General features: G+C 34.7%; 1 protein-coding gene across 8 annotated transcripts in view; it reads right to left on the bottom strand.

Moving 5' to 3' along the window:
* The window catches only part of LOC145260741 (protein spinster homolog 1-like), a 147780-nt gene that overhangs the window by 51466 nt on the left and 78507 nt on the right, over positions 1-17807 (bottom strand). For all 8 annotated transcript variants that reach the window (XM_080119110.1, XM_080119105.1, XM_080119432.1 and 5 more), the window contains exons 6-7: positions 3971-4099; positions 1489-1684 (exon numbers count right to left, since the gene is read on the bottom strand). In XM_080119110.1, coding sequence (XP_079975236.1) covers positions 1489-1684; positions 3971-4099 — 325 coding nt within the window. The remainder of the gene's footprint in view (positions 1-1488; positions 1685-3970; positions 4100-17807) is intronic.

Below are 17807 nucleotides of genomic sequence, written 5' to 3' on the forward strand. Positions count from 1 at the left end.
CGGAGCCATTAAAAAAAAGGGGCAGGATTCAAACGGAGCCATTAAAAAAAAGGGGCAGGATTCAAACGGAGCCATTAAAAAAAGGGGCAGGATTCAAACGGAGCCATTAAAAAAAAGGGGCAGGATTCAAACGGAGCCATTAAAAAAAGGGGCAGGATTCAAACGGAGCCATTAAAAAAAAGGGCAGGATTCAAACGGTGCCATTAAAAAAAAGGGGCAGGATTCAAACGGAGCCATTAAAAAAAGGGGCAGGATTCAAACGGAGCCATTAAAAAAAGGGGCAGGATTCAAACGGAGCCATTAAAAAAAAAGGGGCAGGATTCAAACGGAGCCATTAAAAAAAGGGGCAGGATTCAAACGGAGCCATTAAAAAAAGGGGCAGGATTCAAACGGAGCCATTAAAAAAAGGGGCAGGATTCAAACGGAGCCATTAAAAAAAGGGGCAGGATTCAAACGGAGCCATTAAAAACAAGGGGCAGGATTCAAACAGAGCCATTAAAAAAAAGGGGCAGGATTCAAACAGAGCCATTAAAAAAAGGGGCAGGATTCAAACGGAGCCATTAAAAAAAGGGGCAGGATTCAAACGGAGCCATTAAAAAAAGGGGCAGGATTCAAACGGAACCATTAAAAAAAGGGGCAGGATTCAAACGGAACCATTAAAAAAAGGGGCAGGATTCAAACGGAGCCATTAAAAAAAGGGGCAGGATTTAAAAGGGGCAAATAAAAAACACAAGATTCAAACAAGCCTTGTAAAAAGACAGGATTCAAACAAGGTTATTAAAAACAGACAAGATTCAAAAGAGACAATTAAATAAAAATGAGTTTTATAAAGACAAAAGAGGATATTCAAAAAAATTAGTATTTTATTAGGTTATTTTTAATTTTTTAGCTCTTTTAAAACGTTTATTTAGTCTGCTATTTTTGCAGTTTCTCCATACAAAATACAAAAATATTATATTTCCAGATATATATCCATGTAGTCTTGCTTTTGGGTAATTTTCAGCAAAATCTAATTGTCGGAAAGGATTCTATATCTCGAAAAGTGCTATTTTTGCCCATTTTGACCCCTTTTAACCCTCTGGGGATGCAACCAGAATTTTCCCAGGGTCAAATATTATGTTTCCAGATATATATCCACATGGTCTTGCTTTTGGATAATTTTCAACAAAATCTAAATAGTCAGAAAATATTTTATGTCCAAAAAGTTCTATTTTTGCCCATTTTGACCCCTACACCCCAAGGTCATGAGTAGTCATTGAGAATTTTTGGAACGAACAGCACAAACGGACAAGGATGAATTCTAAGGTCCAAACCCGATTAAGTCGGTGAATCAGAAATAATATACAGAGATTTCTCTTCACAAAACTTTTCAATTTGTTAATTATTTCGTCATTAAACTTCCTTGTTTACTTCAACATAATAAAACTTGCTTCTATTCAAAATGATCATTTTAGACACAGACATTTAAAGGAAAAAATACCAACTTACCCAAGTGACCACAATATGATACTCTGATATTAACAATGCAAAGAAGATGAAAGGCGTGCATGACAATAATCCAATTGCACAGATGATGGGGTCAGCTCTTGGGTTGTACTTTTTATAGCGCCTTGCAGACTCGGAGCCGACAGCCACGCCAACGAAACCAGCTATGCACGTAATGATACCAAATAGAAGACTCACACTGCAGAAAATTAAAACATTTTTTAGAAAGCTCATTTTAAATGTCAAATTGTAAATATTTTTTTTGTGAAAAATTTTTAGATTTTAATAACAGTTATCAAGTTTTCAACTTTTTTGCATTATTTTTGCCTATACGGAAGAAGACTTTCAACTACTAAAATAGAAAGATATCATCTAAATAAAAAAAAAGATGCAGAAGTGGGGTTTCCCCCCCACTTATCCTAAACATATGAACATCAAAACAGACTGTGCTTATTTGATTCTATGATATGAAATTACATTTTGTAACACCATATACATAATAAACTAAATATCCACAAACACCTTTAGGTCTTCTTAATTTGCATATTTATTTTATAAACAGCTTCTAATGAATTAATATTCTGTAATATACGGTTGTAATAAGTATGTTGTGGTTTGCTTGAAGCATTGTTTAATGAATAAAAGGTGTGTTTGAACACTTGTCAAAGCAGGAATTATCCAGTCATTGTAAGCGGATAAATAAGTCGACAGCATAAGGAGTAGATGCACATTTTTACTCTTGAAGATGAGAGATGCTCTCAAAATATTTTGGGAATAAATGCCATCTACAGTTGAAAAAAAAAAATACTATCTACATTCAGGTAAATAAATTAAAACAGGTGAAAAAGAAGCATTTGGATATAATAGCAAGTAATATTATATTACAGTGCTTAAAATAAAATAAATTCCAATGAAAAAGATGGGCAGAGAGGAATAAAATAAAGAGAAAAAGAGATGAGGAAAAAGATAAGATGAATAAAGAGTCATAAATAAAGATAAATTATTAAGATAAAAAAATAATGAATCAGTAAAAAGTCAAGAAATTTTTTTTTTTAATTAAAAAAAAAAAAAAGTAAAAATAAAAAATGAGTACGGGGGGAGGGGATAGAGTTAAGAAGGGAAGGGAGGAAGTAAATAGAATAGAGCAAAAAACAAAAAAAAAAAAAAGGAGAGGAAATAGTTTCAAAGAAGGAAAGATTGTAAGGCTACGAGTTAGTTTAGACAGATTAAAAAAAGAGAAGGAAAAAGTAAAAAGATAAATTTGATTAGCAATTGCAACTAAAAAAATTGCAACTAAGAAAGACATGCGCCATAAATAGTGTCAAATGAAAAGCAGACAGACTTTAAGAAAGGGAGAGCCTGGCCACTGGTGATGGAACATCGCTTTGCCATAATAATAAATAAAAAATAATTATGGTTCAGTTGTATGAGTGGTACCTCTCCTATTATTTTTGTCTTTTCAATTTTTTTTAGGGGATTATTATCGAATGGATATTAATCTACCAGATTATCAGACAACAAAAAAAATAAAATGCAAAACAGGCAAATTTCAGGCCAAATTCGAAAACGGCAAATTTCAGGCCAAATTCGAAAACGGCAAATTTCAGGCCAAATTCGAAAACGGCAAATTTCAGGCCAAATTCGAAAACGGCAAATTTCAGGCCAAATTCGAAAACGGCAAATTTCAGGCCAAATTCGAAAACGGCAAATTTCAGGCCAAATTCGAAAACGGCAAATTTCAGGCCAAATTCGAAAAAGGCAAATTTCAGGCCAAATTCGAAAAAGGCAAATTTCAGGCCAAATTCGAAAAAGGCAAATTTCAGGCCAAATCCGAAAAAGGCAAATTTCAGGCCAAATCCGAAAAAGGCAAATTTCAAGCCAATTAAAAAAAAAAAAAAATGCCGAACAGGCCAAACTACTTTAAAAACAGCTAAATTTACAAAACTTTTGCCTAAAAATGTTGAGTGGTTTTAAAATGAGGTTATCGATTTACTGGAACACTGCATTAGAAAATGAAAACCCCCTACAAATATTTAAATATTGATTTATTTTTTGGCATTTCTTTTTTGATAATCTGGTCAATTCGATAATTTGCTAAAATATAGAAAAAAGACAAAAATAAAAAAAAATAATACACGTGAACCATAATTTATATATATTCCTTTACTTTCTTACTTGACCTACGTCCTTATTTGTTTCTCTGAAGTCAAAGTTGTTCCTCAAAATGTGGCTAATTTTCAAGTCAGATTAGTTCATGTGAATGCACATTTCTGACAAAGATCAAACATACAAGTTTCAAGTGAAAAAAGAAATGCATTTGATCCTAAATAGTGGAAATATACGAGTGCATAGTTTGTTAAAAAAGCTATGATAGGAAATGTAGTTGACTGTTTTTAAAAAGATTACAACATTCCAGACCCCACCCCTACAAGATAGACAGACAGACACACACACATCATGCTCATAACATCAAGAGATTACTTACTGAGCTTCATTTTCATTGATATCTTTGGCTCTGATAGCATCCAACATGAAGATTGGTGCCCACAAAGCAAGCGCTCCAGTTACAAAGGCCACACATGTAAAACCAATTGAAGATAAAAGAAAACTTTTGCTAAAAAAAATATATATGAAATTATTAAAAATGTCAATGAACAAGGTATATATCATACTTATATAAGTAGATTAACTTTTCAAATTTACAAAAAACATACATGATTCAAATATTAATAAAGAATTTTATATGCTAAGCCACTTCAGGTCATCATCTTCCGCACACATGCACACACAAAAAAGATATCACCAAAGTAAAGATTCCGATTTTATTCATTTTGAAATGAATTGTTCCAAAATCAAACTTTTCCCATAAAATAAAAAAAAAAGAGTCAGTAGGTAGCATAGCCTGCACAGGTCATTGCAGCCAACACAACTCTAAAATGATTGCGATCAATACTAAGTTGACCTGCATGTTCCAATAATCTGAACACATACTTTAGATATCATTACAAAGCCACAATTAACCCAGGCATAGAACATTGTTGCCACATATGAAGTGGTGCACCAATCACTAGTCTCATTCTTAGACAGGGTTCAAAAAATGAGTCTCCAATCTAATAAGTCCTACACTGTCAACCAAGTTGCAATATCTGCCTCATTGACGCAATGTCACATCCCTACGCCTATGTTACAAGTACTTTAATGAAATGCACACTGATAAATTCATAGCATTTGTGCCCCCCCTCCTCAATGCACATAATCCTGATTTACTAAACAGCAAAATCCTGCCATTTAACTTTTGAGGTCACTAGATACAAAAAAGCTTTCCCTGACTGCACTAACCTGCAAAAGTTTAAATGTAATGTAAACAGACATCTTGATGCTTAACTTTCCATTAAAGAAAAAAAAAAGAAAAAAAAAGCAGTACATTTTTAAATGTGATATTAGTTTTATTGAATAACAGACTGTACCTTTGGAATTCCCTTTCTGCTCATTTACCAAATAGTACAAACACACAAATTAAATTTTAATGGTGAACAAACATCTTACTGCCCAACTCCCCATGCAGGTTGACCTCTATAAATCAGGCTCCTACCACAGTAGTGTCTTACACTTCAGTATAACTTGTTTGGGGTGAATAAAAGTAAAATGAAATTTTAAGTTAAAAAATATGCAACTGAATAAAGAATAGCAGAAAATCTCGGCTTAAGAGTTTGTACCAAAAAGAAAAAAAATAAATAAAACAAAAAGAAAACAAAAGGAAAAAAACAGACTACAAAAAATAAACAAAAGAAAAAGAAAAAAAAAGAAAAATGAAAATGTTTTTGGATATCCATCTGTCCTAAGAGTTACTTTTAACTGGATTGTTTCTATGTTGAGTTTACACATTCTTACATTTTTCACTAAAAACCCTCACTATTCAACATCAAATTTTGTGCAAAATGATCAAAATAGCCAATCAAATAGATTTACTAAATAATATGCAAGGTTATAACATGCCAATCATAGCTAATGATTTGCTAAACTATACCTATACTTTGTTCTTATGGAAATTGCTCATGATACTTGCTGTAATGAGCTAAAAAAATACTAATTCAAGGTCAATAAGTGTTAGATGGCTAGATTCCGATCCAGAAAACAGCAATTCTTCCCACTTTGCCAGAAACATAGCTTATTGAATATGAGAACTAGACAATTAAATAAGGAAGGTGATACAAATCTATTGTTAGTGTCACCAATCGGAATATCAATATATCTTCCATCAATTCAATGCTCAAAGGAAATCATAAAATAACAGTGATTGGAAACACAGACAAGCAATAGATTTTAAGTTTTTTTTTCCAACAAGGAGAACTAGAAAAGCAAGCTATTTTTACACAAAAGAAAATATCTAATTCAATATAATAATATATTAGAAAACATGTAATTGAAACAAATTCCCTTCAACAGAAATAACTTCAAAAGAATCACAAGCAAGTTTGAATGAAACAGACATACACTGACTATTGACTGTATCATTATTATTAGATCAAAGATATTGGGAAGAATCTGAAACAATTATCTGAATTAATCTGTATATGACACCAACTAGAAATACTCAGTAACGAGGGGTGGGGGGGAAACAACTTGTTTGAAACAATATGGATTTAGACAAGCCCGTTCCACAGCAGACATCCTCACTGTGATCTCTGAACGTATATACCATTCACTGGACAAAGCGGGGGAAGGCAGAGCGGTAGCTCTAGATATATCTAAGGCTTTTGACAGGGTATGGCATGAGGGTCTCCTCAGTAAAATCAGATCATACGGTATTACTGGTAGAATACTTAACATAATTAAATCCTTCTTAGATAAGAGAAAAATCCAGGTAGTCCTCGACGGTCGCACATCTAAACAATATGATATAAATGCGGGAGTGCCCCAGGGTTCTATCCTTGGACCTCTATTGTTCCTGATATTCATAAATGACCTCCCCCACAACATTGCCTCTGAGATGGGTATATATGCTGATGACACTACACTCTATGGCAGACACGACAGGAAGACGAATGAACACATTTCTAAAGAAATGGCAGAAACACTAGAGGAAGACCTCCAATCTGTAGTGGAATGGGGACAAAAGTGGTTGGTCGCGTTCAATGCTGCCAAGACTAAACTAGTTTCATTCAATAATTACAAGAAACCCTCTCTACCACCCATAGCAATGGCCAACGACTCTTTATCTGAGAGTCCATCTTTCAAACTCCTTGGCCTAACGTTCACAGGAAACAGGAGTTGGAACAATTACATTGAAGGCATTGCCAGGGCCGCTGCAAGAAAGGTAGGCTCTCTCTACCGTGCTAGAAAACTACTAACACCCGAAAGTATCCTGTACCTCTATAAGGCCACCATTCGCCCATGTATGGAGTATTGCTGCCACATCTGGGCTGGTGCATCTGCTACTAGTCTCTCGCTCCTTGACAAGGTTCAAAAGAGAGTCGCAAACCTGATAGACCTTGAACTGGCATCTAAGCTTCAGCCTCTGTCCCATCGACGAAATGTTGCATCCCTCTGCCTTTTCTACAAGTATTTTAGTGGTGAATGCTCTGACGAACTGCAATCACTTGTGCCCCCACGACGCGAGCACCCTCGACAAACCCGACAGGCTACTAGATCCCACCCCCACACTGTAGAGATCCCTAGATGTAAAAGATCTTTTTACTCCAATAGTTTCTTCCCCAGAACCGCAAGACTCTGGAATTCCATTCCAGGTCCCTGCTTCCCCAACAGTACTGACGTGCAGAAGTTCAAGTGTAACGTGAACCGACACCTTGCTGCCCAAATCCCTACATAGTACCCCAGTAGTTGTTTCCCCTGATAGTAGCCCCCTACACCAAAGTGGCAATTTGCCTTGTTTGGGGTGAAAATGTAATAAAAAAAAAAAAAAAAAAAAAAAAAGCATGCATAACAGTTTTGTCTTCAACATAAAAAATCTTAAATTTAAATTTTAAATTAAAATTTTCAACAAACATGCACACATCTCAGCAAGAGTCAGCAGACCATTATTGAAATGGATTTTTCCCTGTTGGCTGCAATATATTGCTGACTCTGCAGTTCTAGGAGATCCTCCCACCTAATCAAGCTTTGCCTTTTCCCTTTAAGAAGGGGTTAGTTTATTGCTAATTATCCAAGGCACATCTACCAGGGAATACTGATAAGGCTGCTCAGACATACAGATTTTGGTCTTACTCTAGGCCGCTGACTCTTCAATCCCACTTTTCAACCCTAGTGTTAAATTATTCCACCATGGGAGGAAAATAAATAACATGCACACATGCAATTTTTTATTACCTATGACTGTTGAGAGAGAGAGAGAGAGAGAGCGAGAGAGCACCCTTAGATAAATGGCAAACAAATTTTCTCATGAATACTGAAAGGGGTGGAAGAGAGAGAATGCATCATGAGTGCAGAGGATAAATAATTAATAGAAAACAAATACTGACCCAACGGGTCACAGGTGGTCTAGTATAATACTAAAAATCTGTAATTCATTTAAAATTAGCATCAATCGAAACAGGTAAAAAAAATAAAAATTACACACACACACGAGAATAGAAGAGTTTTGAAAACATTTTGTAAATTTGAAAAAAAAATTTATAAACTAAATGTCATAAAATTTTTTATTAAATGAATAAAATCATTTGTATTTTCTGAAATTTTCGGTGTAAGACACCATTTTGCAAAAATGACTCTTGTTTCATTTTTTTCTCTTCATTTTTCAGGTGGTATTAACCCCAAGAGATCAATAACTCATGGAGAGAAAAAAAAAAAAAATGTTTGATGCCAACAACGCAAGTGCATAGATTTTAGACTTTACAACAACAACTGTCAATAATCATCAGACATATTTTTGTCTCCACAAGGGACCGACCACTTAGGGTTAATACCACCAGCAAAATGAAGGGGGAAAACAGTTTTCTTTGAAAAAAAAAAAAAAAAAAAAAGAAAATTGTCTTACAATAAAGTCTCAGAATAAAAATTTTTTTTTTTATTCATTTAATAAAAAAAATGAAATTATTCGGTTTTCTAAAATTTTCAATGAATATGAACGTAAATGATCATACAATTTCTTCAAATCTAATACATGTTCCATAAACTACCAAAAAATAAATGTACTTTTAAAATATATAGCTGTGGTTTAGTGCATTAAATGTATAATGTATCCTAATCTAATTTATTTACTCTTTTTTTTTTTTAAATCTTTTTATTAATATTTTATATATTACTACATGGAATCACTGAGTAAAATATGAAACCGTTGCACTCATTGTATAAACAATGGCCCAAAAAAAAAAAAAAAAAAAAAAAAAAATCATGTGAGCAAGAAATTTGATTGGCATATTTATATGTATCAAGTGTTTTTGTTTAGATTTATTTTATAGTAAACATTTGGATAACAAAACAAAGGACAATTATGAGAAAAAACCTTATTTAGGGTTTTTTATTTGGATTATTTGGACTACTGTTCTCATCTTAAATGTTATTCTCACAGCATTTTTACTAATGCAACCTCTGAACTTCAGGTGCATCTCGTTAAACTCTGGAAATCTATGCAATTTTAAACGAACCCATTTAATCTTCTGAACATTGAAGGTTCAATCCTCAGTATGGGCAATACTAAGAATACAATTAAAATTATTTAAGATTTCTACATTGTAATGGCTGACAGAATGAGAGAAAACAACCCCTTAAGTAAAGGTTTTTGTTCAAAATTACATACTGATTCCTCAAGTTCAATAAGATGCATCTGGAAAATGTTAAAAAGTGACATCAGTTGAAAGTTTGTAAGAATAGCATCTAAGATGAGAACAGTAGTCCTAAAAATTCAAGCTATCACTCCCTCCCCCGAAAAAAAAAAAAAAAAAAAAAAAAAAAAAAATCGAAAACATTCTATTTTAATAAATTGTTTTAATAGAAATAGACAAGATGTGAAGTCACTTGATGCAAGGAGTTAACAAAAAAAAAAAAAAAAGGATTACTACAATGTCTATTGGCCTTCATCTTGAAAAGACTAGAGCTACAGCTAGGAGGAAAACACTCAGACAGAGTTTCATATACTGAGGTAATAAAACAGAGACCACTAAACCAATAAGTTAATGGAACAAAGAAACAAGGGAATAGATCAGATAATTTTAAAGAACGCATGCCACAATAGTATTTATAAAAAAGACTGAGACTTGTAACCTTGTAACACCATGTCTATGAGAGAGTGGCTGCAAACAAGAAAAGATAGTTAATAAAGTTATAAAAAAGTAAACAACCAAGTATTAAAAATGTGTAAAATTAAGCAAAAAACAACAACAAAAAAAAATCAATAACAATAAAATCTTAAAATCTGCCATTTTCAATTTCAGCTACTGAATGTAAAATGAAGAAAAGTAAAAAATGAACCAAAAACAAACATGATTTGATTAAATTTTGCAAAGAGAAAGGGGGAAAAAACAATGACCTCAATGTAAGCCAGTATCTTCAGACAGCCTAATCTGGTAGCACCAGTTCTTTGAAAGTATTTGTAAAAACACAAGGATGCAACTCTGCAATAGGGGCTGGAACTTGACAGACAGTATGGAATCTATTAGGTTAGAAATTCTTTTTTTGTACTTTGTCCAAAAAGGAGGACCAAGTGGTTGATTAACCAGCCCGGATTTTGCAGTAATATTTCATGCACAAATGAATGGTAGCTTTATAGATATATAGGATATTAGCAGATGAAAGACGTTCTTTTTTTTGTTTTTTGACTGTTGGAGGAAGTCTACGTTCTGTGTAGCAGAGTTGGCAACATCTTTCGTTTACTTATTCCAACTTTTGTTAACTGTCAGTTCAAGAGGTTTGAACATTGGGCTCTTGGGAAAGATGTTATTGTCTATGACAATCATTTACAAAGCATTCTTATTTATAACTAGCAGGAAGATCCGATGTTGCTCAGGATTGAATGAGGATCATTATTCTTTTCTTTTTTTTTTTACTATGTGAATTTACTTTGTTTTTACTGTGCCCTAACCTATTCCAACCTCTAATATAGTCAAACTGAAACTCGTAACTAGTGCCTTGTACATATGGTTTAAAATTTCATTTTTTTTGTTTTTATTCAACCCCCAAAAAAGGTATATTGCCACCTGGATGAAAGGGGCTAATATTTGGTATCATGTCTACAGTGGTACTTGGCTTGAGCTGTTCACATTACATTTAAATTTCTGCATGTTAGTGCAGTCAGGGAAACAGAAAGCAGAGAGGAAATCCAATATCTAGCAGTTGGAGAAAAAAAAAAACTATTAGAGCAGAAGGTTTTTGGACATCTAGGAACAACTACAGTGAAGAGGTGGGATTTTGTTGCTTGTTGGTTTAGTCGAGGGTATCTACGTTGAGAGGGCACAAGTGCTACGAGTTCATCATAGTACACTCGATTAAAGTACTTGTAAAACAGACACAGTGATACAACATTTCAGCAATGGGATAGCAGTTGTAGATTGGTTGATAGTGGGGGACCTATTAAATTGCAGACTGTTTTTTGGACCTTGTCTAAAAGAGAGAGTCTAGTAGTAGATGTACCAGCCCAGATGTGGCAACAATACTTCATACATGGGTGAATGGTGGCTTTGTAGAGATACAGGATACTATCAGATGCAAGTAGTTTTCTAATTGGAGATATATATATATATTTGAAATTTTAAAGGAGATCACTTAGGTGAGAAAACGTAGCTATTTCAGCGCAAAGGTATAAAGCTATGACCTAAAGTACCCAGATTTATTCAGCTGTCAATTTTATGGAAACAAATCTAATTATCCTCAGAAATCCTCTAACCATATTTCACAAAAAAAACTGCAATAAAAATATCAATATACAGATCAAATTCTATTAAATGTTCCAAAATGCTGTCTTTATTCCTGTTTTTTTTTTTAAACCATTGCGAACATCGTTTAGGGATTCACTGCACAGGCTGTGATTGTCTGCTTGTGCTCATTCTAATTTAGTGCTTGGTTTTGACATTAGTCACAGCACCAACAATGTGATCTTTATTACTGCTGTAAGCAAAGGATTCTCTCTCCAAACAAAATCATCATTCAAGTTCAAAACAAGTAATTATGTTTTATTTTGAGTGATGTTATAATGATACTGATTTTCTTCTACTGAACAACAGGCCTTTAAATCAAGACAAACATCTTTCAACCAAAAACAAACAGTTCTTTAGCTTAAGGCCTAAAGGCTCACCTGTAAGACCTACACAAATTTATCTAATTCCATCTTAAAATGTTTAAGGCTATTGCTGTTCTTTATACAATCTGACATCTTGTTCCAAAAATATATTATTGTATTAGTCATCACCTTATTTGGTTTAAAGCCTTTTTACATTTGGCAGATGTTGGATGGCTTTTAGAAATTGACTTTTCAACTAATCTATCTCTGGCTAGATTTTTATCCATTTTTCTCTCAAATCCACTCATATCGTTTGTTCTTATGTTTTCCTTGAATTTGACTGGTGAACTAACCCTGCCACTTTGATCTACATCTACTAACCTAAGAACTTGCAATCGTAAAAATAAAAAAGCCAACTGGTAGGTAGAGTTTTTGATATCCGTCAATAACTTTCAAGATTGAGTAGAAATTAAAAAAAAAAATAAATAAATAAAAAAAAAAAAAAAAAAAAAAAATTAAAATGCTACTAATTTTTTATGTTTCAATTTAAATGCATTTGTTACACCAAAGAGAGGCAGTGTGAAATCGTCAGTGACCATTAACTTTTAGTTAAGACGCAGTAGTATTAGTTGGGAGAATTTCTTTGGTTGTTGAGGACATGGGGCGTCGTCCTCATATTGAGAATCGCCACCCCATGTGGGGAGAATGTAACACCAAAGAAAGGCAGCATCAGACCATTAGGGTCGATGTGACGGTTTTATTTAACGTTAATATTTTATCCCGGGCAATATCGGGTAATTGAAAGATAGATGTTAAAATTTTATTCCGGGCAACACCGGTTAACTAAAAGATAAATGTTAATATCTTGTGCCGGGCACTACCAGAGAACCTTGCTGGCTTCAATTCTGCCAAAGTATTTTTTTTCTATTTTCTTTAAAGCGAAACAATAATAATGACCTAGTCAAAATGGACAGAATGATAATTTCAAAAACATACGTTTTGTTTTCAAGTCGAGCGATGGTGACAAATTCCGATACAGTCATATCCAGTGCAAAAAGGGAAATATTTTTTTCCTTTGATAAAACTGAGGATAAGAGAAATGAATCCAAAATATTAATTGAACCCGAGGTCGATTTCGGTACAACGACCATTTACAAATTCAAGGACACAATTCATGTGTCAGCTGAGAGAAACAACAAATAGATTATGTTTTTGCTTTGAACTAAAAACTGCATTGGTTATCAAAACAAAGATAAATAATTTCTTTGGAGTTAAAATTTCACACACACATTTGTCGGCTTCAAAGAATGTTTTTTCGAATCAAATATTAAATGATTTGGTGTGACTGATAAAACCATTTGAACCCAAAATGACCTTCCTAGTGTTTTCATTCTCAAGCCGAATCGCAGTTTTGAAATTTAGATCAAGAGATTTTTTTTGCCACCCGACAATTTTCAATAACATATTTTGTCGAGATGTTAACAGACTAATAATTTGTTTATTTCCTTTGATAATGACAAGTGTCACATCTAAGGGCAGAATTCACGAAGCATTTTTTTTTCCTTGGACGCAGTTTTCTTACTTACGCGGTTATCGCGTATTACGCAGTTTGGAAATTATCCAATGAGAGAAAACTGGTTATTTTCCATCGGGCGTTTTTGGTTGATCAGGGAGGAATTAGAATTATTCTTGGATTGTGGAAGGTGGCCAATTTTTGGTCATCAGTCAAATTATCCAATGAGAGAGAATCAGACGATTTGGTATTGAGCACTCTGATTGGTCGGGAAGGAATTGGTAATTGCGCCCCGGCCAGTGCTCTACTATATAAAGACCAAGAAAGTCAGAGCAAAACAGAACAGAAGTCGGAGCAAAACAGAGCGAGTCCGAGAGTCAAGCCACCTCACCTCTCTCTCCCCCCTCGCCTATTGCCCAATAACTAAAAAGGGTTAAGTTAATAGACTTGTGAATTCCAGCAAGTGGAAGCCCCACTTAGAAGTTTAAATGCTTGCTTACAAATTCATACTCCAAACTGTACATATGTTTGTATATATTGCTTTTATGGTTTTCTTTTAATACATTCTATATAACCCAATCTCCAGAGTCTTTGTTATTCAAAATTCTTTGATGTGCTGATGTTTCATTATTATTTTTTTTTTTTTACTTGTGAAACTGCTTCCGTCAACGAGCACCCGGTATCTCCGAAGACGAAATCTCTAGACGATCACAGAAGATCCAGCCTTGTGGACATTGCAGCAAAGACGATTCCACCAACGCACTGAAGAAGGGCTTACTGGGTGATGCGACGTACCGGCGCGGTTTCATACATTCTTCTACTGTAAAGTACTTACAACTAGTTTTCCCTAATTCCCATATGTAGTAATTGAAAATAATAGAACATAACAGTCTAGTGAGAATTTTTTGCATTTATAGATAAAAGGTGATTATGTATTTAAAGGACTTTTAATAGGTATAACTATAGACTTATGTTGACAGTTATACCCATGCTAACCATGGACACTAAGTAGAGACAACAGGACAAGCAATTACATCACTTTCAATACACATTTATTTTTCCTGACAGAGAAAGAGTAATTAATAGAACAAGTTGCTAGAGGAGGTTACAAATATAAATCCTTTTAAGAATATAAATTGATAAACAATGGATTGCATGAACAGTATTGGAGATTTATGTAAGATTTTTTTTTTAAATTTGTACTTAGTGGAATTTATACAGATGTGATGAAGAAAAGCAAATAAGGATTTTTAAAAATTATTTATTTGTTTTCTTTTTAATCAAGATGTTCATAGACACATACACAAAAAAAGCCAGTTTTAGCTACAAATAATACAAGATAGTGACCTGATCACTAAATAGAGGCACCAAAAAACACTATTGACCACAAGCGATTAGTTAACAATATTATCATGTAAACATTTTTTTTTTTTTTTTTTTTTTTTACACAGTGATCACCACTTATCAAGGCCCTGAAGCCACTCAGGGATAAGGGTTATTGCAAGTACATTACGTTAGTGAGGAGATTTGATGAAGTGTTTAATTAGGGGAGCGGTTCATTAGGAATTTGTTAACATTAGACTTGAAGACATCCAAGTTGTAGTCCGGAGGGAAGCAGGCAGATGGAACAGAGTTCCACAGGCGTGCAGTTCTAAGAAAGAAGCTTTGTTCATGAAATCCGCGTTTTGATTTAGGCACAGATATAGAGTGGGGGAAATTTTTCACAGTGGATTCAGCTAGACGGGTGTTTTTCGTGAAAGATTGGCGAGGGGGGACCAGGGATTGGAGTTCAGACGAGCACCTGCCATGAAAATAACGATAAAACAAGGATAGGCTCGCAATGTCTCTTCTGTGGGAGAGGGGTTGCAGGGTAGAGAAAAGGGCATCCCCCACTAAGCCACGAAGTCTATTTTGTACTCTGTCAAGGCATGATAGGCTGTTTTTGGCAGCTCCTGCCCAGATATGGCAACAGTATTCCATCCTTGGCCGTACTTGGCTTTTATATAGATAGAGAATTGCATCAGTAGTGAGATATCTTCTGGAGCGGTAGAAGGATCCCACCATCTTTCCAGCGACCTTGGCAACAGACTTGATGTACGTGTTCCATTTCAGATCAGGAGTAAAGGTCAAACCCAGAAGCTTGTCAAAACACGGGGCCTCACCCAGACGAGAGCCATCCATCACAATTGATGCCAGCTGGGGATCAGAGCGTTGATGATGTAAGGATAGGAGTTTGGTTTTGGATGCATTAAAGGTAACTAGCCACATCTTCCCCCACTGAACCACGCGCTCGAGATCAGAGGAGAGAGAATCCGAGAGAACTTCGTCATTTACAGCATATGCTGCACCGCATGTTTTGCTGATGGCAAATGTTGCTTCACCAAGTGAGGGGGAAGGGGAACTGAAAATATCTCTGGCCAATGTCCAACCACCCAAGATATATTTCCTTTACTTAAAATTTCAAATGATCTGAAATAAAAACAAGGAGAACTTGGTTCCAAATATTTGTTATATATCTATATATATAAGACAGGCGTTTATGAGATTTTCGGGAGATATGGTATCTGTTTTAATGGCGGAAAAAAGAGATAACTCTGAAAATGGGAATTTCGACAAAGAGATTATTTTTATAGTTGGATTTGGCGAGAATGAGTTTTAACTAACGTAATTGATTCGGACAGTCTCAGAGAATTTGGGTTCCAAATGTCTGCTCGGAGTCGGGGACCCGGGGTGTTTTAACTCAGAGACCACCAAGCTAGTTTGACAGATATGTTCACAAAACAATAGAGAAAAGGAAAAGAATAAGAAAATAGGGGGATAGAGAAAGAAATTCACAAGAGAAGAAAGAGGGGGGAATAGAAGATAATGGAGAAAAGGAAGGAAGATGCTTGATATAAACAACGATTGTCTACTCGGAAAAAGGAGATAGAAGGGTTTTGGGCAGTCTTTGGCTAGCGAGCGAAGCGTACACATCGGCTCTCGCCCCGCCTGGGGTCAGAGGGGCAGAAATCTCAATAAGAACTAACTTGAAAAGATCTTGTTCTTAGCTAGAGAATTAACCTGATATCTCAAGTATACAACCTGCATCACGAAGCGCGGATAACGAAAACACGACTTTAAACAAATGTAGAATGATTGCAAATAATTATTTTATTTGGTTTAAATGAAAATGACCTCAGAGTTTTTTCTTTGTTTTTCGATTGCCGACATGAGTGAAGATGCAGTTTATTTCAGGTATGCCCTGACGCCAGACGACGAAGACACATACACAAAACCAGAGTGACGGCCGAAGAGGACAATGTTGCCACACGGACTTGGGGTCATGCACGTTTAACGTGCCTTGAGCAGCGGAGGTATGTTTTCCAGTGACCAGTGCGAGTCTGGTCACGCTGGAGGGGTCCACCACTAGACGACGCATGCCCGGGACACGAAAGTGTCACATTCACGTGCCAGTGACATATCTGTTATAATCTGGTGCCGATGACTATCACGATCTGTTGCCGTGACCGTCCCGTTACACAAATAATCCTTATACACTGTGAAATTTACTTTATGTATGAAAACCAAAGAAAAGAGACATAACATGAGAAATATTTAGTCCTTGCTGTTATTTCAGATCATTTAAAACCATAGCAGCAAGTTTTAGTCTTCCCACCATCAAGGTCAGGTTTTTGGGAAATATATTTTGCAATTCATATGCAAAACTAAGAAAACACATGACTATGATTGAAGTATTTTAAAGGTACAGTAACTTTCTACCCACGAAAAATCCTTTAAAATTACCACTATTGTAGTGAAGGAATCACTTTTTCTGTATCAATTGAATGTAAAATTTAACACCCCCTTTATAGCTAAGATAGCCATAAAGTGGGTGCTCATTTTACATTAAATTAATAAAGAACAGCGATTCCCCACTTCATTAAACAATAATATGCAACCTTAAGGGCAAATGTCACATAGCCCACTACACAATTCAGGTAATTAGCTTCTTTTATTTATTAAATTCTGATCAGTAGTTACCAAGATTTTGAACTTATAAAATTGGCCCAAGAAGTTGTATGTATCTTATATATCTATACTAATCATCAAATTGAATATTGAAATGCTCATATCTTTGGTTCTATGATCTGAAACTACATGAAAATTTGAAGGCTTATTATATGATTAAAATTTTATGACAATTTGTTAAAGAACCTATATTTTCATATCAATAAATATGCCCAAATTAGCATATATATGTATAGCGTCCTAGCAAGCCAGCTTTAGTTTTGTTGCTTTGGATTTTTTTTGCTTGGTTGTCTCACCTGTGGCCTTGCCAGGCCACTAATAAAAAATATATAAAGATATGTGTGAATGCGTGTGTGTGAATATATCTACACTCATAGCCAAATTGATCATTGAAATGCTCATATCTTTGGTTCTATGGGAGGAAACTACAAACATTTGAAGGCTTTTTGAAGATTATAACACTATTCTATGGTTAAAATTTTATGACACTTGGTAAAAAAGAACATATTTTCAAACCAATAAAATATGCTCAAATTTGCCTACATTTGTACCTATTTACTATGCCTCCCCACGGGACAGAGTTAGACAGCAGGGTCGTTTAACGTGGAGAAAAGGTACAAAAATAAAAAT

This window comes from Euprymna scolopes, chromosome 1, assembly GCF_053919585.1.
Source record: "Euprymna scolopes isolate OS-2025 chromosome 1, ASM5391958v1, whole genome shotgun sequence".
Classification (NCBI taxonomy): domain Eukaryota; kingdom Metazoa; phylum Mollusca; class Cephalopoda; order Sepiida; family Sepiolidae; genus Euprymna; species Euprymna scolopes.